Below are 24,181 nucleotides of genomic sequence, written 5' to 3'. Positions count from 1 at the left end.
GGCTGTCTCAGATGAGGAAAACTGATCAAATGCAGAACTCGCTAATGCGGGCACACACCTTTCTTTGATCTTCCTAATGAAAAACCAGACACTGTGAGAATGTGTATTAACTAGTCCAGTATTAAACATGGCTTGCACTGGATGTGAACAAGAGCAGTGCTATTACTGCTGTCAGTGCCATCGATAGCCGTGCTGACCCAATTAATGCAATAGGAAACACAGCTCAGCTGAACTGAGTATTTAACTCGAGGGTGTTTTCCATGGGTAGCGATTCCCCAGAGACAAGCCCGAGGAAGAGCTGTGTTTCCCAGAGACATCTAGGGAGTAGCTGCAGTATAGAGTTGCAATGACCAGTTTAGGACTACAGCAATGTGCCCATTGATTCATTTGATTTAAAGTAACACGGGGAAAAATGCAGATGTGATACTACAGACTGCTGATAATGGTTCTGCTGAGGTGGATGTTACACAGCTAAAGGTGTTTATCCCTCTCTAAGGGAACTTATCCCTCTCTCTTTGGAATCTACAGCACCCTGGAATGTTTGTCCAGGGTATGGGGAAGGAGTGTGAAAGCTCTAGAGCAGGAACACCCAATCTTAACCAGTTAACCTCTCCTGTGGATTGAAAATCCTCCAGGGGAAGTTGTTCTCCGCAGGTGAGCAGAGCACGCTGGGCAGGAGCCCCTGAGTGGCAGCAGCGCGTTAGTAGAGAATTGCAGAGCAGCTCTGGCTGACCAGGGCTTGGTTACACGGGGAACACAGGGAGAGCATGCCAAGGGCACTCCTGCAGCCTGTGTTAATCAGGAAGCCGTGCAGAGAAGCTGAGTTCAGAGCTGGAATGGAGGCAGAGGGAAGGTAGAAGAAGTGTCCATGGAAGAGCAGGGCACTTGGCCTGGCAGCACAGCACAGGGGGCACTCCAGCAGCCCCCTCTGGACGTTCAAGTATTAACCAGACAGTAAGGGAGCTCTGTCTGCGTTCTTAATCTATAAAAAATGGTGCTTGATGATACTACCCATGGAAAAAAAGGCAAACAGGGAGCTCTGCTGTTGTGGCACGCTGAGGTGCAGGAGTGGAACTCACATGAGGCTCAGCCACAGGGACTGGAGCTTGGGGTGCAGCAAGGTATGGGTCAGACTTGGTTCGATTAAATGATTTCAGTCACTTCAAGCTGAAGGGAACACATCAAGCAGTACTTTACTTCCACCTTTTCCCTTGTGCATTGGTGTAAAACTGCAAATTATAGATGTCTGTCTAAGCTGGAGTCTCTCTGTGCTCTGGCACCTTGATCCAGAAGCTCCCAGGAGCTTTCTCTGCCTGGCTGCCTTTGCAGCCCCCTGAGCCCAGCAGCACTTGGTTGAAGTGAACTTTACTATTTCTTGACCAAATCCATCTTTGGGAGCCTGAGGAGCACAGCACTGCTCTGTTTTGCTGCTTGAGGCTGTCCCAACCCACCCATGGCAGGTAATGCAAAATTTCAGGCTCAGGAAGAGCTGGATCTTGAAACACATGGTTAGCCCAGTGTAAGTAGGAAAAAAACCCCATTAAATTCTCACTTGCTGGCCCTAGGGTGCCTCTAATGTGATTGGAAAGTACTAATGGAGGAAAAAAAGCCTCATGTAAGAGTCACAGAGGTCTCCATCCTGGAAGTAAACTTTTAAGACCAGGCAAGTCTGTCAGCTGAAGAATATGTACAGCACTAAACCAACAGTGCCCCAGAAGGGCTAAAAACCCCAGAGTACAGCCTGTCCCTTGCAGCTGAGAAAACTGAGGATGCCCAGAGCACATTCCATCCCTGCCTGGATGCCGGGATGGCTGCAGGACACCTGGATGGCTGCAGGAGGACACCTGGAGCTGAACCCCCTGTCCCAGGAGCACCCAGCAGCGAGGAGATGCCGATACACACCTGCACGGGCCGCACCAGTCCGTTTGTTGGTTGAGGCCAAAGCGAGCTCTGCATTTCTTAGGAGAGGCAGGATCTGAACACAGAAGCATGCGCGGCGAGAATGGGCAAGGCAGAGGCACAAAGAGGAGAGGAGCACGAGGAAGAAAAGAGGCAACATCATTTTAGCCACTTCGACACACGACTAACAGACTACAATCCCATTATTTGCTGCTACAGAATGGCGCTGGCACCACCTGGAAAAAAGTGATCGTTAGGCAAATATCAGTGATCACTGCCGGCAGCTGGAGGTGGTTTGGGAAACAGCTTTGAGAAATGTGGGCAATTACGGGGAAATTCACAGCTCTTCAAATTTCTTAAGTCTGGAGAAGCTGCCAAATCCCGAGGCGATGCCTGACTCCTGTATCTGCACCCTTCCTGGCTCCCTGCCTTTCCAGCAGTGTCTGCACACGGAGAAGAGAGGAGGAAACGTTGCAGAAGCAGGCTGAAAGCAGAGTTAGCACCAAGGAGACCTAGGCCCAGGTATTCCACTCTGCCCCCCATCACACCCCTTCCAGTTTTAATGGAAAAGCTGCTCTCCACCGCCTTTCCCAAAACGTTGCTGTTTTACTGTGTAATTACAGGAGTCATTAGGGTGAACATAGTGTTTTTCTCTGCTGTCGTGAATGAGATTGCAACAGCACATTTCTGTGCTGGATTCAGCCTCTCTCTTTCAACCACGAGCAATGTCTCGTTGTGTACAACCAGTAGTTGGTTTTCAATCTGTAACAGGCAAAATTATAATTTTTTGTATCACACAGACAAGACATATATATGGATATATAGAAATATACAGTGCATTCCACATAAACGCCTAAAAGCTTGTATTCTTCTTATCAGACTCGGCACTGAATGAGATCAGCAGTGTTAATTAAACTGAAGGTATTACTGGAACACATCTCTTGATAATGATTCCCTTTTAAACTAATATTTATTGGTACAGGTAATATTTATTCCTAATGTGGCAGAAGTACTTCAGAAGTTGGCACATGAATAGCCTTGAATAATGGGAATGTGTCTGTGACCAGCTGAAATCTGACAAAAAGGCCTTTTCTAATGGGCAGGGTGGTACAGGGAGGTGGGGTTTGGTATGACTTTGCTTCAACCGTACATTACTTTGAAATGCCAACCAAAGTTGGAGTAGTCCCCTGAAAGACCTGCAGTCCTGCCACTACATTTCATCCCACACACAATATGGATGCATTTGAGAGGAGTTTTCTTTAGTTAATATAATCTGTAGGTCTGATGGGGACATTCACCTTGGATGTTTTCAATAGACAAAGTTTAGTGATAGTTTGTATGAAGTTATTATACATTTTCCAAAATCCAATCTTTTCAGTTTTCACACACTACCCATGTTCTAAATCAAACACGTCTATTAAAAAGTCACAGAAATGTTAATTTTCCATGGCTGAAAAAAATAATGAATGGGTATTTCTGTAGTTAAGCTCTGGAGAATAAAAGCAAACATGGTAAAACACAAGAACTGCTTTGGATTCTCCCATCTGAGCAGGAAAGCAGGAACAGCTGCCAGGCTGCAGGCACTTACCCGAGCTGGAATCTTGCTGCTTTTCCCGTGTTCGTCTCTTCTTTTTCCCCTAGGAGATCAAAGGAAAGGCTGTTACCTGTGCTCCAGAAAACCGAGGGAGCTGTGCAGGGTTTTTGGGGCTGGACTGGCTGCTGGGGATGGCTGCTGCCTCCCAGGTAAGATCCCGTAAGAGCCACAGTGCTGATGGCTCAGCCCATCCAGGAGGAGATGAACTGGAAAAGGCTGCAAAGGGACTACTCAGGTTTATCTATGAGGGTGTCCCTTTTCTTTCCCCTCTTCCCATTCCAACTCTCCTAAGAAGGAACTTCTTAGGAGTTGGGTTTCAACTAAGTGAAACTCAAATGTGTTTTTGTGCACTTGCTATGGCTTCTGCACAGCATGAGTTCATTCTGGGCTTGTGCCTTTTCTCAGGGATTAACCCTCATCTCCAATACCCCTGGATCCAGCACCACAGGAATTTTGGCTCAGCACTTTGCATGATATTTTTGCATATTTAGAAACTGCAATAAACTCGAGAGGTGATGGCAGCCATGTCCCCACCCCTACCCTGACATCTGCTCCAGTTTCTTCCCAACACACTGCTCCATGCTCTGGCTCATGAGTCCAGGGCTGTGCTGCAAATGCAGTTAAGACCCAGATTTATGGTGCAGGCTGTGTCAGAAAGTGTGAGGGAAAATGTTAGTGGATGCAAACCAGCTGTAATAAGGCTATGCCTGTGCCTGCACTGCTCAGCACCTCTGCCAGCTCCCACCAGAACTCCTCAGCCCACTCTGATGTATCTCACCAGGGGATCCCACCCATTATTGCTTTAATTAACGAACTGATAATTTAATGAATAAATCTAATCAGAGTAAAAGAATTAAACAATATTTGCTGCATGCAATGGAGAGAGTACGATCAATAGCTGATGCTCCTGTTATATTCTTATTCCTCCTTATGTTTCTAAAAAGCACTTGGTCTATTTTAGAAGCTTCCCTATTTCCAAAACATGCTTTAATATGGCACCTTATACCAAAACTGAAACTGGTTCTTGATATTCCCTGATTCCAAATGGGAAAGAAAGTTTTAGGAAATCCACAGAAATTTATTTTAAAGTAATAGTAATCTATTTTGGTGCTTTTGCAGTTCTGGACCCATCTCTCTTTCTTCTTTCACTAATAAAAAAGTCTTATCCCCAAACTGCCTCTCTGATTCACAAGATGCAGCACCTCCCCTTGTCCCCTAATGAGCTGATTAATGAGGGCACGGAAGCAAATCTTGCTGTGTGGCACAGGCAGCTCCCAGGGCTGCCTTTGACCTGTGACTTTTTATATGACTTCTTGTGGTTTGAGTGAAGGTGGAAAGCTCTGAGCTGTGGTAAGCTTTTCCTTCAGTGGGGGTGCAACTGTATTTCCTGCCTGATATCTGCATCACGTGCTGCACAAGTGACCTACATTCCTCCTCCTCATCCCCGCTCAAATTCGGAGAGAAAAGCATCTCTTCCAACAACCACAACACCCAAACCAGCTGGTTCACAGTGCTGGGGGGACCAATATGCACTTTGGAGCCCACCATCTATCTTCTGGAGAAAGGAACCAGCCCTTGGTTCCCCAAGGAACCAGATGAAAATGATAGAGGACTGGGATTTCCATGGAGGATGTGCTTGGCCTTGGAGGAAAATGGTGCCAGCAATGCTGATGCCCTCCAGACGTGTGCCCATCAAAGTGTGGGCTGGGGGCTTCCTGTCAGCTCTGCTTTCTGCACCATCTCTGCCCTCTGTTTTTGGGGGGGTGTTTAGTCCAACCCCCTGACATGAGCAGGGACACTTTTCAGTAGACCTGGTTGCTCCAATCCCTGTCCAACTTGGCCATGGACACTTCCAGGGATGGGGCATCCACAGCTTCTCTGGGCAGCCTGTGCCAGGGCCTCCCCACCCTCACAGATACCTCAGCTGCTGTCCAAGATGCACAGAGCCATTTGTTTCCATAAAATGACATTCCCAGAAATACATCCACAGCACTCAAAAGCTTCTCTTCCTTTCTATTTGTATTTGCTTGGACAATAAGCAAATAAATGCTTGTGATTGCTGGGGGCTGTATCATTCATCCTTTAGCCAGGCAATAAGCCAAGAGAGTGTTCAAAATACTGCTGAAATGTGAATTTCTATGGCTCTTGTGCTGCCAGGAATGGCATTTCCAGGACCAGGTGTTGGTCAACACCAGCCAGCCCCCCCCAGGCCATTCTGAGCCATGCCATAGGGTGGGGGCCTGAGCACAGTGGCACTCACGTAGTTGTCTCTGGCAGACCAGCCGGGGTAGAGCTGCATGTGGAGCTGCCGTTCCTTGCGAGCCAGTTCGTAGTACTTGGCCTGTTCCTCTCGGGACAGTGCGTGCCACTGCAAGGACAAAGAGCAGTGAAGCACGGCCCTGCTGTCCCCTCCCAGCCCAGCCCACCACGGCCACCCCACCCCAGGACATATCCAGCCATGGGATAAGAGCATCCGGATTTGAAGCTGATGCTTGTAATGTCCTTAATAGCAGCTGTAAGGGACAGGGATGTGGCATTAGGTGATGACACTGGGCCCCGTGAGCTCTTACCCTCCTTCCCAAGATCTGGTTGATGGCAGCACTCTCTTTCAGGGTGCACTCGGCGATGACTTTCGCCCGCATCTCTTTCATATACAACATGAAAGCGTTCAGGGGCTTCTTAATAGTGGGCTTCTTGGCTTCCTTCTCTCTCTTTGGTTCTGGTTGAGGTTTCCTTGGTGGGACAAAAGGAGGGGCTGTCAGCATCAGAGCCAGCAGAACACTCAACCCCAAAACAGCCCAACGGCACGAGCAGGTAGGGGGCCCGAGATTTGCTCCTCAGATGCACGGCTCAGCGTTCATCCATCCTGCCCCCATTTGAGCACTGAGAGTGACAAATGAAATGGGTGTTGAGGTGCTGGCACTGCTGAGCCAGCACTTCCCACTCACATGTTTCGGTCGTAGTGCTCCATCTCTTGCTTGCCGGAGTGGGGCACGATGGCGGGGTGCGGGATGCCGGTGGTGTGCATGCCGGAGCCCAGCATCAGCGGGTGAGTGAACCTGCAAGGGAGAGCGGGTGAGCCGCGCCGGGAGGGCAGCGCCAGGCCGGGCACGGCGGGGCCGGCAGCCGGGGCGGCTCCCTCGGAGCGCTCTGACGGGCGAAGCAGACGGGAAGCCAGGACACGGAAAGCACGCGGCGCTGCCAGGCTGGCGGGGGCAGGCAGTGCCCACCACCCCTGGGTCACCCTTGTGGCACGGCTGGTCAAGCCCTGGGCACATGGATGGGAAGGATTCGGTGCCATAGCGAGAGAACCCGCCTGCAGCAGGAGCCAGCCTGGCCGAGATCAAGGGTGCTTTCACCCAGCAGTTTCAGCTGCTCGCATCCCTGTTGGTGCAGTATCTCATTAGCACTGCAGAAAGGAACAACAAACTCAACCTGAGGTTTGGATGGGAGAGATTAGGACCACCCCGCACCTTTCTTTTAACAGACTAAGTCTGAACATGAACCCTACTGCAACTCTAGGAGGTGCACCTTGCCTAAGCAATGCTCTCCACAACATGGGCTGAGATCACAAGAGGTCTCATTAGCTCTCAGGCTTCATTAGCCCTCTCCGGAGTTTTGGAGGACAAAGCCAGCAAAGTCAGCTTTGCCAAGCTTGCCACTTTAAGACTGCAGCTTGAGATGGCAGAATTGCCCATGGGAGATGAACTGTTCATTAGATATGCTGGCACGAAAAGAAAAGCTGTTTAATTTAATCCACCAGCACAGTCTGATCCTTATCTGACCAGGTGTACTTTCTCGGCTGCAGCAGTGTTGCAAAATCCGCCCCAAAATCCTGCAGGCAGGAGCTCGGGGAGGCTGCTGGGGCTCCACAGGGAACCGTTAGCTCCTCTTGCCTTCACTTTGGAAGCTGTGCATGGGTGATACCTTGCAAGAAAGGAGGGCTGGCAGCACTCCCTCCCCTCTTCTGCAAGGCTAAGAGGCTCCATCAATCAAGGGATGCATGGATCAAGTGTTGTATGGATCGAGCGTTGCATGGATCCAGGTTTCTGTGTGGCTGAGGGCTCGCCTGAGCAAGGGTTTGCATGGTTTTCCTGTGGGAAATCTCCACTAACAGCTCTTCAGGACGACATGAAGCAGAAGCAAAAGCTAGTGTGGCCCTGGCATCCCTATGGAGCTGGGAGGGCTTTTCCCAGCAGCACGCCTGGAAGAGCTGGGCCCAGTGATTCCCATCCACAGGGATGCATTTTGCTCACCCGAAGGCAGAAGCTGTGTTTGTGTCTCACAGAAATGACTTGTTCTGATGGGAGGGCAGCAAATCACTGCCCCCTCCTGTCCTGCTTTTACAGCTATGACCAAGTGAACCAGATCCATCTCTGCAGAGCAAAGCGGTGGTGGCAGCAGGGACACATTCAGGATTAGTGACACAGAGCAAAGTCCTGAGCAATGGATTCCACCCCATTTTCCCAGTGCTGAGCTGAAGGCTGGAGTTTTTGACTCTTTAGAGCACTGCTGAATAAAACCCAACCGTTGTGCATCCTTCATCCTCAATATTCCCCTGAGCACCCTTTGGACCAGACACTGCCTAAAAGCTCCTTCTCTCCCCGTGGCTGCCCTGGGGAGGGTGCGTGGCTGTCCCTGGGTGGCTGTGGTCTGCTGCAAGCTCCTGCTGCACAAACTGCAAGCTGCACGACCAGCTGAGCTGCCCTGTCTGACACAGCTCATACTCACCTGGAGAAAGAAGCCCCAGCAGAAAGCGCTGACGAGTACGGCTGTCTAAATCCACATGACGGGAGCGGATAGACAGACTGGCTCTGCCTGGGATCAGGAAGAAAGAGTCTATAAAGTATCCACAGCTGCGTGGTATTTCCTAAATTCCCTTTGCTAGAGGGACTCGGAGCTCTGATGCCCCTGGTTGGGCAGACACTCAGTGTCCCTGAGGTCTGAGGCAGTGTGGGCTTTGGATGTTATTTTGAGACAACCTGGGACTTCCTACAAAAGCTGGATCCAATTCTGACCCCCTTCTGCCCCTGGTACTGACTAACACTGCAGCTTTGAGTCTACCTGGTAACAATGCAAAGTGCAGAAGTGTGCTGAAAAATCAGGAGATGTTGCTATTGCACAGAAGAAGTTGCTCAAAAGAGCACAATGTGATAAAAAATAAAAAATTAAAGCCTACTCAGTTTCTCTCTGTGATGTGTAAGAAGCTGCACCAGGAGGATAAATATGAGGAAAACTACCTTACTGTTCAGTGACCAAGCACTGGAACTGGTTATCCAGAGAGGGTGTGGAGCCTCTCTTACTGGAGATATCCCAGGACTGTCTGGACACAATCCTGTGCCATGTGCTCTGGAACAACTCTGCTTGAGCAGGGACATTGGACCTGCTGAGGTCACCTCCAGCTTTACCTGCTCTGTGATGCTGTGATGCCCCAGTCACAGGAGACTCCTGGAGCCTGGAGAGAAGGTAGCTACCCTGCCTTTGTGCTTCAGGAATGCTCTGATTTCCTCAGCACACCCTTTCAAGGACTCCCATCACTTTTAAAGAAGCCAAAAGCTCAGTCCTGCATTCTTTTTGAAAGCTGTTTCATACTGGGGACCAGACATGTATCAGACCTGGGGCTGGAAATTATTTTTGAGATAGTAAAATAACTATGCAGGAAGTTCCTTGTTGTTCCCAGCAAGGGAACCCCCACATTTTCATATGGAAATAGCTCAAAAATACCTTGGATTGTTCTGCAAACCTGCCAAAAGGTGCTTCTAGCCTAAAACTGCACATGGAAACACAGATGATAGAATTACAGAATGGTTTAGCCTGGGAGGGACCTTAAAATCACAGAATGGTTTAGGTTGGAAGGAACCTTAAAGCTCATGTTACTCCAACCCACCCTGCCATGGGCAGGGACATCTTCCACTCGACCAGGTTCCTCCAAGCCCCATCCCACCTAGCCTTGAACACTTCCAGGGATGGGGCACAATGGGGTGCTGGAATTCAGGCTGGTACTCACATTCCTCTGGCCAGGCTGCACAGAGCTGTGCCTAAACCCAGGACCAGCTGTTTTCAGCTCTAATGACGAAAAAAATCCACAAAAAGTCCATTATCATTAAATGTGGTGCACCGTGAAGGACTCAAACTCCTGGATGCCTGGGATTTTTCAGGGCTAAAGAGAAGTTTCTGCCCTGAAGAGGAATAATGCCAGTGGGGCAGCAGCCAGGCCCCAGAGCTGCACTGAGCAGGAAGGAGGCTCCTGTTCCTGCTGCTGTCTGGAATCCTCCTGGCTTGACTGAAATCTGCAGGGTCTGTCTGCAGGAAAGGCAGCCAGGGCTGTTTACACCATGGCAGGCAGAAGCCCTCTCAGACCCCTCAGATGTTGGTGGGCATAAACACACCAACAAACAGCCAAGTGCTGCTGCACACCGGGAAACTCAAACAGCCTTTGAAGTTGGAGGCGGCTGCCCCAGGGCCGAGAAAACACTTGGAGCGAATCCAGAAGCGACCTGGGTTACTCCAGAGGCCAGGGTAGTGGGATAGGAATGGAGTCAGGCACTTGCAGCTTCATCCAAAGTCCCTCTGACATGAAAATTAAAGCAACTGCAAAATCAATTCTTGATGGTTGGGAGTGCACAATTACAGCCCCTATAATGGAATTACTGGTCTGGGTTGGAAAGGACCTTAAAGCTCATCTCATTCCAAGCTCCTGCCATGGGCAGGGACACCTTTCACTAAATCCAGCTGCTCCAAGCCCTGTCCAACCTGACCATAACCATGAATGGGGCTGCTGCAATGTCTCTGGGCAATCTGTGCCAGGGCCTCACCACCCTCTGCTAACATCTTATCTAACCTTCCTCTTTTAGTCCAAAACTGTTCCCCCTTGTCCTGTCACTACCTGCCCATAGAAAAAGTCCCTCTCCCTCCTTTTTATAAGGTCTTTTTGGGTATGGAAAAGGACTCTGAGGCCTCCCTGGAAACTTCCAAGCTGAACAACCCCAGCTCTCTCTGCCTGTTTCCAGAGGATCTCCTGGTGATGGGGGTGGCTCAGGAAAAGGCTGTGGGATTCTGGAGGAGAGGATGCCCTGGCAGCACCGCGCTCGGCCCCGGGCACAGGTGAGTGACATGATTTGCAGGTTCCTGCCTAATGTTTACTGCCAGGCTCCCATAAGCAAAACTCACTTGACTGGACTCTTGGAAGCTTTTATCTGACTGTCATCCCAGCTTAATTACAGAGACAGTGATTGCAGCTCCTCCTCCTGAAGCACCAAGTGAGAACAAAACCAGTTTGTGCCCAGCTCCTGCCTGCCAGCTTGTGGAGGAAAAATTGCTTCCCATGTGTGGCTGCCCTGGCCTGGCAGCTCCTTGGTGGCACCAGCACAACCATGGAATCCTGTAATGGTTTGGGTTGGGAGGAACCTTGAAGATCATCCAGTTCCAGGACCCTCTTATGGGCAGGGACACCTTTCTCTAGACCAGGTTGCTCAAGGTCCATCCAACCTGGCCTTGAACACTTCCAGGGATGGGGCAGCCACAGCTTCTCTGGGATGCAGCCCTGGCATGACCATCCCCAGCACACCCATCCCTGGCACGCAGCCCCTGCTGCTGCCAAGAACCTGCCAGGCTCCAGTGCTTCTGCACCCACCCACAGCAGTGTGCTGAGCCTCAGCTGAGGACTGGCGCTCCACAAATGGGTTTGGGGCTCTTCCATACATTTTGGGCAAGAAAAAGAATGAGCAAAAGCTCTATTAGACACACGTGCCTCGAGGTGCTGCTGTCTGCATGTCAGGCCATTTATTGCTTTACCATATCTGCTCTATTAGCCATTAATGAAGACATCTCTTGAGGCTGCAGGAGGATGCCAAACCCCATGGATGCTGGAGCAGCTCTCAGCCATGAAAGCTCTCTCCACCACCAACTGCCCCACAAAATCTCCATAAAAAGCCAGTCTGTATGCTCAATGCCTCCCTTCATGAGCCCAGGGCTGTCTGAAGAGCATCATCCTAACCCAGGAGTGGACCTTCCATTTGACAAACAAGCTCCTTTCTCCCTGCTCCAACTGTTTCTGTCATGTTACAGCACAGTCACCCCAGTCCTTGTTTTTCCTGAGGATGACTCACATCATATGAGGAGTTAAATCATCACCAAGAGTAGCAGATTTAGCACAGAAGGCAAAATGTAATCTCTTTGAAGCCAGACTCTGTATCAAAGGCCTCATTCTCTGTTTCCTTGTGGTTAAATATCTGGAACATGAAATTCATAAACAAAACAAAACAAAACAAAAGCTAACATTTTACTTTGTGCTTTAAGAAGCTTCCCCTTTCCCACTCTGCAATAGGTTCTTGTACCTGAAGCTCTCTGCTGGGCTTTGCCAGGGTTCTATCCACTGGCACTGGGGGAATCTGGCCACACTCCCTGTGATCACCAGCCCTGCACTCTTGCCTCATCCCAGCAACCCTGAATTGCCACCTGCAGCCACCAGTCTCCCTGCCAGCCTCTGCCATGTCCCTACATCATCACCGGGGATTAAATATTAATCTGAGGAGTGATGTTGCCCACATGGCAGCTCTCTCAGTGTGCTCATGGTCACGGGGACAAAAGCCAGTGGCAATGACCATAGAGAACACACTGGTGTATTTTTAACTTGTGTCCCCGGGGCAGGTTTGCCAACAGGCTGTGCTTTGCAGGATGCTCTGCAGGGCTGGCCCATGCAGGGGGTACATTTTGGGGAGAGCTCCAGCTCATGGTCTCTCCCTTCCCATGCCTGCTGGGGCAGTGGTACCAGCTGGCCAGGCTGTGGCCAGGCTGTGGGTACCAGGGTTGCTTCCTGGCAGGTCTCAGCCATGATGTACTTTTTCCCTGTGTGTCAGATCCCAAGAAACACCGTGGCCTGGCAGATGGAGCATCCCACGGGATTACTCCATGCTGGTGGCGTGCTAAGGGAAAAGCACTGTTTGTGCTGAAAAGTCCAGTGAGGGAGAAAATTACCTCCTACTCCAAAAAGAGGCTTCTGCTGTGATTAGGAGGGGTGAGTAGAAAGCTCTCTCCGGGTTCCCTAATCCACACAGACAGATGTAAAGCAGGAGGCAGTTTTGGATTGGGCAGGGGGTAACCCCTCTCCAGGGATGCCTCAGCCAGGAGGAAGCCTTCAGCCCCTCCATGGGTCTGCTCCCACCTCCAAGAGGAGCTAAATCCTCCTCCCTCTTCACACAGCAGGCAGGAGGGGAGGAGCTGGGGGAAGGCACTGTGGGGTCACGGAGAGCAGCAGCAGTGGCTGGGTTGGCCCAGGGACCCTTCCCCAGCTCCTGTCCAGCGGGGCTGGGGCTGGGGCCGAGCCCTCCTCACTCACCATCCCATCGAGGGCGTGATCTGGCCCACTCCTCCGGGGGGCAGGGGGTAGAAACCAGGGATGTCTGAGGTCTGGGAAGGACGGTGCACTCCTGAAAGAAGGGAGAAGGAGAGGAGTTAAACGTGTCACTGCACTCCCTGGGTGGCCCAGATCGCTCCCCCCTGGCTGCTTCATCCGTGGGCACTTGGGGACAGCTACATGAAATAGCCACCTGCAAGAGGCAGGATGGTGTTTGCTGTGGTTCTCTCTGTGGGGATGTGGCGGGTCCTCCACACTGCTGCAAAATCACAAACATAACGGGGGGTGGAGGAGACATCTCGCTCTTGCACAAGCATCACAGCTGCTCCATGCCACCCTGAGGCCAAGGAGCACTGTGCTTTGGTAAGGATTTGGCTGACTGCAGGCATCCCTCTGCCTTTCCCAGAGAGCCCACTCAGGTGCTCAGTGGATGGTCAAAGCCATTCCTGTGCTCCCTCTCCATCAGTCATCTGCAGGACCTCCCGTGAGCAGGCAGTGGCGATGCTCCAGCAGGCAGTAATTTCCAACTTAATTTTAAGCAATTTGAGTTCAAAACAATTGTTCTGCAGCTCTGTGGGTGCCAAGGAACTATGGAGGTGGGTATGGTGCCAGCTGGGAATCCACCCTTCACATGGGGAATCCCTGTGTGATCTTCAAAGCTGCTGGCACGGGCAGCATGGCCAGGGGACACAGCCACAGCCTTGCTGGTTCCTGGCTGGGCTGGAAAACATCCTGTGTGCCTGGGGCTGCGGGTGGGACTCAGACAGCCACGGTGCTGCTGGCAGAACCAGCCTCCAGCTGACCCCTGCACCGGGAGACTGGAGGGGTGCTGGGGCTGAGCTCTGGTAGCAGCCTGGTGTAGTGATGGCTGCTATGGAGCCTCAGACAAAAACTGGGAACAGGGATTATCGAGTGGCCCTCCTGGATGATAAATGCATGCACTGAATTGGTGATGAGTTGCAAGCAGTTGCAACTGGATTCTTCTCCTGGGTGTTTGAATGATACCTGATTAATTAGGAATGATACCCACCAGTTCTAAGCATTTTATTAGGAGTCAGCTAAAATAAACATATAACCTGACAGGAATATATAACCTAGTACACATTTCCTTCAAGTGGGACTCAGTGGCCCATGAAGGGTCAAACAAAAGCAGGCCTGCACAAGGCAGCTGGTGGAACATCCTCAGATTTGCACCCCCAACAGTACCAGTTGCGTAAGTCAGAGCACAAGTTATTCTTGCTGGCCCAGTGGTTGGGCCACCAGCCACTGACTCAGAATTCCTGCTTGTATTTCCTTGTCTGTGTGTCCTTGGGCTACTGTGAGAAACTTTAAAGGGCTGCTGGGAGAATGAGTATGAGAGTGCCTCTCAAGCGCTTACACCAGTGATAATGGGAGCTGTTCCAGTGATGAAAACAGAGATGGGGCACATCCAGGATGAGCAGGGGAGAAAACTGCCCCAGCAGTGTAGGAGGCATGGGCATGTGTGATCACAGCTGCACCACAAAGGCAAAACCCAGCTGAGCATTATGGGCTGAACCTTTCCTTGAACAGCACAAGGAGGGTCTCTGGGACAGACAGACTCGCTGTGTCTGTAGAATTACAGGCTAAATGGGAAGGGGAGACTGGACAGAGCCTGCACTGAGGGTGCAGGTGGGCAGCCCAAGGACAGTGTCCTAGAATGACTGACCCACAGCAGAGCTGAATGCTCAGGGACTGCTCCAGTGCCAGCTGTAGCCTCCACAGTGGGATACAACCAGCTCTGCCCTTGGGTGAGCTGCTCTTGTATCACTTAAGGCTTCCCAGGCTGACAGTGAATCCCAGGAGGCAGCTCATGGTGAACAGCTCCTGGAGGCGCAGAGCTCTGCCAGGTACAGCAAAAGCAGCGTGAGGAAGGTGTGTTGGGTTGCATTTCTGCTCACTTTCTCTCAGACTCAACTCTTTACCTGAGCTTTTAGTAGGTTCATTTTGTTAACTCTTTCCATTTTTCTAGTGAGTTTATTATGCTCTGATGGCATAAGCAGTGTGCTGCCTGGAAGACAACCAGGATGTGCCTGGGTATCCCTTACACCAGACCTAAATCCTACTCATCAGCATCCCTGATGAGTCCAGACTGTGACCTCCAGGTTCAGGGATTAATCAGCCAAGAGCATCCTCAATAACCCATTGCTTTATCAGTGATGTTAACTTGGTGAAGCTGATGCCTCTGGGACAGTTTGGATCACTCCTGGGTGGAGGCCTTTGCCAAATCACAACAGTTGGTTTTGTGCCTCTGTTTTGGCACTGGCTTCTGGGCTCTGATGGACACTGTCCTCTTTCCTGAATGCAATTTGACACAAAACTGTCAGTTTGCTTGCTTTCCTATGAAATCAAGCCAAGATTTGTTTAAAAAACTGGGTAATCTGAACAGATGTTCTGCACTAAGGTAAGGTTGAGAAACGTTTGATTTTACATTCAGTTTGCCAGGAAGCCATTAAGAATGATGGAATGATGGACTGGGGTGAATTCCTCAACACATACATGTATTTACAGTACATCAGCATACTGTACTTTCCTCTGTAGCCCCATGAGCCAATTGACACAGCCTGGGCTCACAAAGGAACACAAAAAGCCAAACCAGGTGACAACCACATAACATGTGGCTATGGGAACACACATGTCACAATCCAGTCACCTATCGAACACCAATCCTGTTTAGTCAAAATACTTCCTGTTTCAAGCATTTATTTTCTCAAAATGACAACCTGACAACAGTTTGGGTATGAGTCAAAGGAAATATTACTTTCCATTTTCTGGTTGACTCTTGTGCATTACCGTGCAGGCTTTGGTGTGGTCTCAAGGTGCAGGACAGCTTGTACAGAGAACTGAGCACACTCCACCAGCAGGGCTGGCACTTTTGGTATCAGACTGCTCACGGCCAGATCACAAAGCATTGCCAATAAACCGAATAACCTCCTCCTTCTAAGCAATGTCCCAGCTGACCAAAGGTCCTGATTCTTCTCATTGATTTGGCAGCAGGAAGGTGCCAGTGGTCTCCTGCTCTGTGCCCCTCCCAGCACACAGGGCCCAGGCTGCCATTATTACCTTGTTTCTGGTTGATGTCTGCGGGCAGGTGGGGGGAGTGGGAGCCGTGGCTGAAGTGGTCGTTGCTGTACGGGATGAGCGGGGTGAGCGGGTGCACTCCGTGCGACGGCTGCACCACGGGAACTTTGTTGGACTGCAAGACACAACGATGGAGAGGACTCAGAAGTCATCAGGATCCACCAGCAGGGGCAGCCAGTGCCCTCTGCAGTCCCGCTGTTGCCAGCAAAGCTGGGAATTGCTAAAAACACTACACAAACACTGAACAAATTACTAAACAAACACTGCAGCATCCTGCAAAAAAAACCCCAAAACCCAATCCATAAACAAGCAGGGAAAACAGCTGGAGGTGATTTCTTGGATAAGTGGAAAACAAATTAAACCAGCTTGAAGTTTTCAAACTTTTTTCCCATTAATTTCCAGTATCTTTTACTCCAGGATGAATGCTCCAAGTCTGTTACCCAATGCAAAGCTCTTGTTCTCTGTCCTGGACTATCACAGGGTCTAAATCTGGACTTTCACAGTGAATCCTTCATATTCACTGTGAAAGTCTAGTTTGAGCTTTCTTAATCAGGGCTGTCATGCAAGGACAGATACAGGATCACAGAATCATTTACGTTGGAAAAGACTTTATAGAGATCACCAAGTCCAGCCATTAACCCAGCACTGCCAAGGCCACCATTAAACGCTGAGGGTAATGTCTTTGGAAACAGGACACGGTCACCAGTCAGCCCTTGGGCTGAAATCCCTGTTAGTCTGAGCTCCAGTGCTGGAGAAGGACCAGAGGGAGCTGACGTAATGCTGGAGATGCAAAAAATCCAGGAAAAGTAAGCAAAGAAAAATCTGTCTCCTCTTGTAGCTGCTCCTGGTTATGTGCAGCATGTCTGTCGGAGCCCAGCACCTTGGAAAAGGCTCTTTGGTGAGCACAGCAGTCCTGCATTAAGAGAGGGGAACCTGCATGGAAGAGCTGCACAGCAGCAAGGAACACAGACACACAGACACAAACACACAGACTCACACACAGACACACAGACACACAGACATACAGACACACACACGCTGCCATCTACGCAGCCTCCTCGCCCCGAGCGTCCCGTGCTGTTTCCTACATGCCCAGTTTCGCCCATGGTTGCCTTTAAATCCAAACTGACTTCATCTTGGTGATGGAACGCTAGGATTTGTCCCAGATAAATCCACAGAAGAAATCAGGACTAACAGCACTCCAGAACAGGGTCAGTCTGGGAACAGAGCAGGTCAGACAGTTCTCCAGGGGCTCGGAGCTGGCCATGCCAGGCAGTTTTCATCAGTCTCACTGGGATGTCTACAGATGATTTGCTGTGTGACTTTTGACAAGTCATTTAGGACCCCTGGACTCAATTCACTGGTGCCTTCTGCTTTGGTAATGATTTTGCTCAGGCAGAATGAGAGGCTCTGGCTGGCTTTGGTGAGGGAGGCACAGACACACACAGTGGCTCTGATCAACCTGTCCTGGACCCATCCCAGCTGCTCCAAGTGAACTGAGAGCCCTGGGCAAGTCCTGTGTTTTGCATCCCTGCTCTGAGGAGGAAACCCATGAAGCGGAAAAGAAAGCAGACTGATGGAGACGCTGCTTTACATCTGCCTTTCCCACAAAGGTTTGCTCATGCAAATAAAAACCAAGGGGCACGCAGGTTTGCATTTAAGAATGAATGAAAACCCTAATTCCTGATGCTTAACAGGTGTAGATTTACTACATACAGTGGGGTAGTGGGAATGTAATCCCCCTTCCCAGCACAAACTGGTGTGGTACATGCGTTCCTGTCCTGCAGCAGGGCCATGGATTATGTGGTTTTCCCATCGAGAGCAGCACTGGGCTGGTTCCTGCTTAGTTAAACACATGTTTGGAGCTTTGAGCTCTTTCTATTCTTAGCCATGAAATGAGATGAAGAAGAGCTTTTCAGTGATATTTCTAAAATTAGCTATGGTTTAGCTTATTTAAGAGCCACAAAGCCTAAATGAGGGATATGCAGTTCTACGTGTCCATTCTAACATGACACTGGAGCAGAACAAGCTCAGTGCTGAGCTGTTTTGAAAATCTCAACTCAAGCATTTCTTCTGTTCAAAGTAGGGCAGATCTTTCTTTCCCATTTGCCTCATGCCTGATCCAAAGCACAGCACCATTCACCAGCCAGCCTCATTGCCTGATAACTGTGAACAGCTTTCAGAGCAATGACAGAAGATACAGACTGCTCCAAAGGCAGATGAACTGTTCTGATGTTGATCTGCAGGATACCTCCCCAGGGGAAAGCAGGGAGTACATGTGGTTAGAGTAAAGCTAAATGGTAACCTGGTGGTATAACAAGGCTTGCAGCTCAATTAGTCAGTTTTTCCGTCAGTTCAGATGGAAAACAACATGCTGCACCAGTAAGAAGAGCTGCCTTCCCCATGACCCTTCTACATTTGCCCTTGCCCCACTCAAAAACTTCTCTACTCTCTAAAGCCATAAAATCTGGTGGGGAAGGATGGCCAGCAAGGAGACAAGAAAAATTTCTGCAAGGGGCTATTTAACCCCCTTTCCACTTCCTCCATTAGGGAGTTTATTACAGGAACCTATCTCCCAAAATTAAGGGAAGAAGGAAATGCTGCACAGAAGTATGTTGAAATAGAGAAAACTCCATGTTGATCCTGGTTCAAAGACTGCAGCTGCCAATGGTTGTGCCCCATGGCCATGACTGCAGCTCCTGGTCCTCCCCAGCTGCACTATGACACCATACCTGGCTTACAGAAATCCATATGCCAGGGAAAGGGGATCAAATCCCTATTTTGCAAGGTCTAGATTACATTTCTGCAAATCAGCTGCAGCACATGAACCTTGAAGAGGCTTTTCAAAGCCAGGGCTTAGCAACTGACAATGTTTTATGCCATAAAGTTAACCTGATGTAGATGTTTTCTCCCAGGAGGATTGGTTTGACACGAGGGCAGTGGTTTGGTGCTCCCTCAGAAGGTCCCCTGGGAGGACACTGGGTGCTGCTGGTCAGGACATCATGGGATGTGCTGTGGTTTGGAAAAGCATCTTATTTTGTCTCCTGGATTTCAACACAGCCCAGAACTGCAGTGACAGAGCCATTCACTACCCAACCACCAAAAATAACATTGCTGGTGACAAACATCATGGCCCTGACACCAATTTGTCACCTCCTGTCCTTCAGCAGCCACGGGGGGACAGCTTTGCCTCACTCTTCCAGCACAGCCCCTTGAGGATGGACTGGGGAACGAGCGGTGCAGCCAGGACCTCGTGTGCAGATGAGACATTTACAGCAACTGCAGAATGGTATTTCCAGAGGGGATGGAGCAGCAGGATGGGGTTTGCAAGCCTGGAGGGTGTTTTCCCCCTCTCAAATTTGCTAAATTGCAGCTCTGCTAAGTGCCCAGCTCCCATGTGAGCACTGCCCCCTCCTCCCCTGCTGCTGCATTGCATCCCCCTGCCAGCAACAACCATCCCACCAGCCTCCCTGAAAATGACTGAAAAACCCAAACTGAGGGAGGAAGATCCCTCCTTGAAGCCAGGATGTGACTTTAATAACTAGAGGTAACTGGAGGAGCAAAGAGAAAAGACAGTAGCATTAATTATTCAGAAAGATTAATTGTTGGCAAGGCATAATTAGATCTCCCCACTCAAGCCTTGGGTGTGTGATTGTGATGGGACCTCAAGGCCAGACAGAAAACTCTCTTTCCTCTGTGTACATGCAAACCCAGTGCACCTTGCATATGAGGATCACCCTCACCACTGGAATTTCAGTATATTTTGGCTCCAAGGTGCTTGATCAGGCTCAACATCCTTTGCCTATGCTCCCATTTTCCATCACACATGCTCTGGCCACAGGTTGCAGTGGGGTTATACAAGCTGCTGGGATGCTGCTGGTTGATATAAATGATTTTAATCAAAATGTGGGGTTTTCACTAGAGAATGGTATGAGATTATAATCAAACATTTTCTGGAAAGCACCTTGTATTAGCAAGTATTTTAATTCATTTTTTAAAGACTTATCTATTTAGTCATGACATGCTAAAAATGAGTAGTTTTACTTTGCTGGTATGATGGAGGATTTTTCTGTTAAACTTTAAAGCTAACCTTAGCAAAATGTAGCACAGAAGGCCAAAAGCCAAAATTTGAGTGAAATGATCAAATGAAAAAATTTCCATGGCTGGTAAAACTTTGAGTTTTTAACTCTGAAAATGCTTGGATCAGTTTAGGAAAATAAAGAAATGAAAAAAAAAAAAAAGAAAAAAGAGGATGTTTTGTAACCTGTGAAAAGTATTCCTTGCTACAACTGAACACAGGTATTAAAAGCTGCAGTGGTCACACCACAGTGCTTGGGGGACTGCTGAGGATCCCAACATCCCACCAGTGCTGGGCTCCACCACTGCTTTTATAGATGGGAATGAATTTAATTAACTTTCTGGTAGAAGACAATTCAAAACTAAAATAAAGTAATTTAACTCTACTGTCCCTTCCAATAATGAAAAATGTTATATTTCATGCTGTTAAATTTTCTTTGGGGATGTGATTTCAAGGGGTGCTGTGCTCCCCATGGAGGATAACAGCATGTCGCCTGCCTTGCACAAACCACAGCTCCCAGAAGGTCAGCCAACATCCCAAGAGCTAAAACTGCTGGAAAGCCCTGCGCTGTGGGAGTCACGTGTGTGCATGGCTGCAGAGGAGCCTGCAGGGAGAGGAAAGCCCCTCAGCCCCTCAGTGACCCTGCAGCCAGGTGCCCCTGCCCGGGTGTGCGGGAGCAGCCGCAGGATCAGCGGGAGCCGGCCCGGGGCGAGCGCTGCGGTTTCTGCCTCGCCGGGGAGCCCAGCCGCAGCCAGGGGAAATTACTCACATCACTTTCAAATTTTCCCACATTGCCAGCCCCAAAGACAGACGTGAAGAGCCATGGGTCAGCCCAGCAGTGGCCTGCGTGTAGCAAAGGGCCTGGCCAAGGGAAGGGAGCTGGGGCTGGCAGCTGTGCCAGGCTGGTGGCCATCACCACCATGGCAGAGGGGCTTGTGGCAGTCCCAGAGCCCTGTGCCACTGGCTGTGCTGTGTGTCTGCCTGCTGGGAGCACCCCAAAGGCTGAGCTCTGAGCAGCCTCTGTGCTCCTCTGCCCTGCGTGGGTGCCTGGGTGCAGCACAGGAGCTGCAGGCTGCAGTCCAGCCCTGAGTTGCTCCATACGTGTTTGCTTTGACATTACTTCTCAGAGAGAGTGAGATGAGTCGACGTGTCGGCTATGAAAAACAAAACCTGCCAAGGTTTGCTGTTGCTGATTCAATGAGGAATTAATTCCTCTTCACTGCAAAATTAGTCATTGTGCCACAGAAAGAAAGGTATTAGGTCAGGCTGCACCAAGCATGCACCACTGCTGGGGAAGCTACCTGTGACCGGGGGCATTGTGCCTTTTGCTCTTTACCCTCCAATCAATGCAAATTAGCAAATGATTAGGGATGGATGGGGGCATTAGTCCAGCTTGGATGAGGCCCTGGGCAACCTGGTCTAGTGGAGGGTGTCTCTGCCCATGGCAGGTGGGTTAGAACCAGATGATCTCCAAGGTTCCTTCCAACCCAAACCACCCTGTGATTTTGTGGTATGATTAAGGACATTATTAGCCACATCCCGCAGCATCAGATGCCAGGAGGGCTTCCAGGGGATTACTGTCACTTGGGGCACTGGGACCCAGAGCCCATGACTCAAAGCCAGCTCTGCACACTCTAAGTTCTCGTAACACCTCCCAGCTCAGGGCCCCAAACCGTGTCAGCAGACACCTTTACCCCTTGTGGTGTTACACCAGGAGATGCTGTGATGAAAGATCACCCCAAGTACCCACTGCAGATCGTTTCTGGCACTGGCTGCACACGCCGGGGCCGGAGCCCTCGGCAGCCCGCAGGCAAAGGCAGCATTGACTCATTTCTCATCTCAGCACACTTCTTTCTCTTTTCTCACTTTTGCTGCAGGCCCAGCGCCCCAGCCCGCTGCCGCAGAGGAAAGGAAACAGGGAAAGTTAAAGCCACCCATGCTCAGGCACTGCCCGCATCCAGCCCTGCACCCCTCCAGCAGAGCCAAATTTTGGCTGCAGGAGCAGCAGCAGCAGCAGCATCTTCCTGGCCACTGCCAGGTCAACAAGTGTGGCTGTGGCACAGAGCTGGATCTGGTTCTTACCCTCAGCACAACCACAGGTTCCTGCAGAGACCTCATCCCCAAGACCAGAAGAGTCCCACTGCCCTATGCACCCACCTCTGGCTGGCATTTGCATGCTTATGAGCAGCAGAAAGATGGAGGGGAAAGGAATAATTTCCAGATATTAATTCTTGCATTAATTCTGCATATGAATTGCAACAAGGAGATGATTGATTTAAGAGACATATCACACCAACAGGCAAATATTGTCTTGGCTCAGGTTTTTTACCAACATTGCCCTCACTCTGGTTTTTATCCCTGCACTCTACATTTTGTGGTTGATGGAGCATTAATTTCCCCAACTCTTCCCTTTCCCCCTGATTTCTTTCAGCTTCTGTAAAATCCAGCTCTTCTTTGTTAATGCTGACAAGGCACCTGGGTAGCCCTGATCTTCTTTGCACATTCCAGAGGATGTGCTTGCCTTAGTGGCCAAAGTCAGCTCCCCTGATCCTGATTCCCCTGTGACTGGGACGTGCATCAGAGAACACGTTCCCTGGCATTCCACATCTTCTCTTTCCCAGCACTCAGAGGGGTGACCAAGCTCCAGGCACGATGTGGACTAATCACAGAATCACAGAACAGTTTGGGATGGAAGGGACCTTAAAGATAATGCAGTTACAACTCCCTGCCATGGGCAGATATATACCAGCCACTACCCCATGTTGCTCAGGGTCCCATCCAACCTGCCCATGAACACTTACGGCGATGGGGGAAATACAGGGAAATAACTTAAAAACCTTCCAAAATTTCTCAGTGCTGCTGCTGGTTTCTGGTTTTAAGCAATAATAGTTATTATTTTTCAGTCAAACTCTGCAGGGGAAATAAGCTGAGTTTTTCACCATTTACGGGCACAGGAAGAGCTGTTTCACTTCTCAAGTATTTATCTTCTAAGAGAAAGATGTAGGTGGTTCTTCCTGAAAATTTAAAAAATAAAGGCATGGAAAAATAAAGATGAAAAGTCCCTCTCAGAGGCTGCTCTCTTAGGGTCACAGGGGACAAGTGTGGAGGCAGCTACACCACATACCAGAGAGGTGGAAGACCCAAATAATGAAATTTAGACATCACCACACAATGTTCACAGTTCCATTCAGCAGAAGAGCCACTTCACTCCAGATGCCTCCTGAAACCTGCAGAAAGTGCCCTCATGCAATGCTTGGGAAATGCTCCTGCTGTGATGCTCAAAGCATCTGCTCAGGAGGGGATAGCAACCCCCCTCCAGTCCCAATGTGCCACTCCCACTAAAGGCAGTGGTGACATTTGGCTTCATGGAACTAAAATGCTGGGGCACTATAACCTAGGGGCCACTGCAGCACCAAACCCCTGCTAGTCTCTCCCAAAAAAAACAGGGCAATTTAATGCTGGGGCTGCATCAACCCCCAGCTTGTTCTGAAAAATCCATCCCTGGTTATTGGCTCTCTGTTGTTCTGGGCTACAGAGAAAAAAAAAATAAAATCTCTGTCCCCATCATGCCCTGTGGTTCTGAGAATTTGAATCAAAACCTGCAAACCCTGGAGTTACCGGTAATGCTCGAGGCTCCCATTTGACCTGTGGAGGCTGATAGTATCTGACCTCCTTTATTTCACTCCACTTCTCAAAGGCAAGTGGTTGGTCCGGTACCCAGAATTAATCAGAAAAGTGTCCAAGAGGGCAAGGGAGGAAAGCAAAACAAAAAACATGTCACAGAGGCAAGGCTTGCCCTGTGGGCACACTTGAGACATCGTTTCCCAAAGGACCAGGGATGGCACTCTCCATGTGCCTGGCAGCAGGTCCAGCCAAACCTCAGGGTGCAAAGGTTTGGTGAAACAGTGATGGTCTGCACTGTGAGAGCCATGTGTATCCCTGTTGCTGCTTGTTTCAAGAATTTTTATCTGCTTTGAGAAGCTGTTTGCAAACCCCAGCTCCAGCTGCTTGGCATCTGGCTGTCACATCCCTAGATACTGGGAAGAAATTTTTCCCTCTGAGGGTGGTGAGGCACTGGCACCGGTTTCCCAGAGAAATTGTGGCTGCCCCATACTCCAGAAATGTTCCAGGCCAGGTTGGATGGGGCTTGCAGCAA

At 49.9% G+C, this 24,181-nt stretch overlaps 1 protein-coding gene across 4 annotated transcripts in view; it reads right to left on the bottom strand.

Moving 5' to 3' along the window:
• TCF7 (transcription factor 7) overlaps window positions 1–24,181 on the bottom strand; it is a 68,239-nt gene that overhangs the window by 2,483 nt on the left and 41,575 nt on the right. For 2 of the 4 annotated variants that reach the window (XM_085591252.1, XM_085591253.1), the window contains exons 4-11: window positions 15,930–16,062; window positions 12,831–12,921; window positions 8,225–8,311; window positions 6,442–6,552; window positions 6,064–6,226; window positions 5,754–5,861; window positions 3,488–3,536; window positions 1,903–1,975 (exon numbers count right to left, since the gene is read on the bottom strand). In XM_085591252.1, coding sequence (XP_085447378.1) covers window positions 1,903–1,975; window positions 3,488–3,536; window positions 5,754–5,861; window positions 6,064–6,226; window positions 6,442–6,552; window positions 8,225–8,311; window positions 12,831–12,921; window positions 15,930–16,062 — 815 coding nt within the window. The remainder of the gene's footprint in view (window positions 1–1,902; window positions 1,976–3,487; window positions 3,537–5,753; window positions 5,862–6,063; window positions 6,227–6,441; window positions 6,553–8,224; window positions 8,312–12,830; window positions 12,922–15,929; window positions 16,063–24,181) is intronic. The other 2 variants (XM_021549522.3, XM_021549523.3) reach the window with 1 other exon arrangement.

The sequence above is a fragment of the Lonchura striata genome, chromosome 13 (genome assembly GCF_050655825.1).
Source record: "Lonchura striata isolate lonStrDom1 chromosome 13, ASM5065582v1, whole genome shotgun sequence".
Lineage (NCBI taxonomy): Eukaryota > Metazoa > Chordata > Aves > Passeriformes > Estrildidae > Lonchura > Lonchura striata.
Note: the sequence above shows the minus strand (reverse complement) of the source record. Positions and strands in the feature narration are given on the sequence as shown.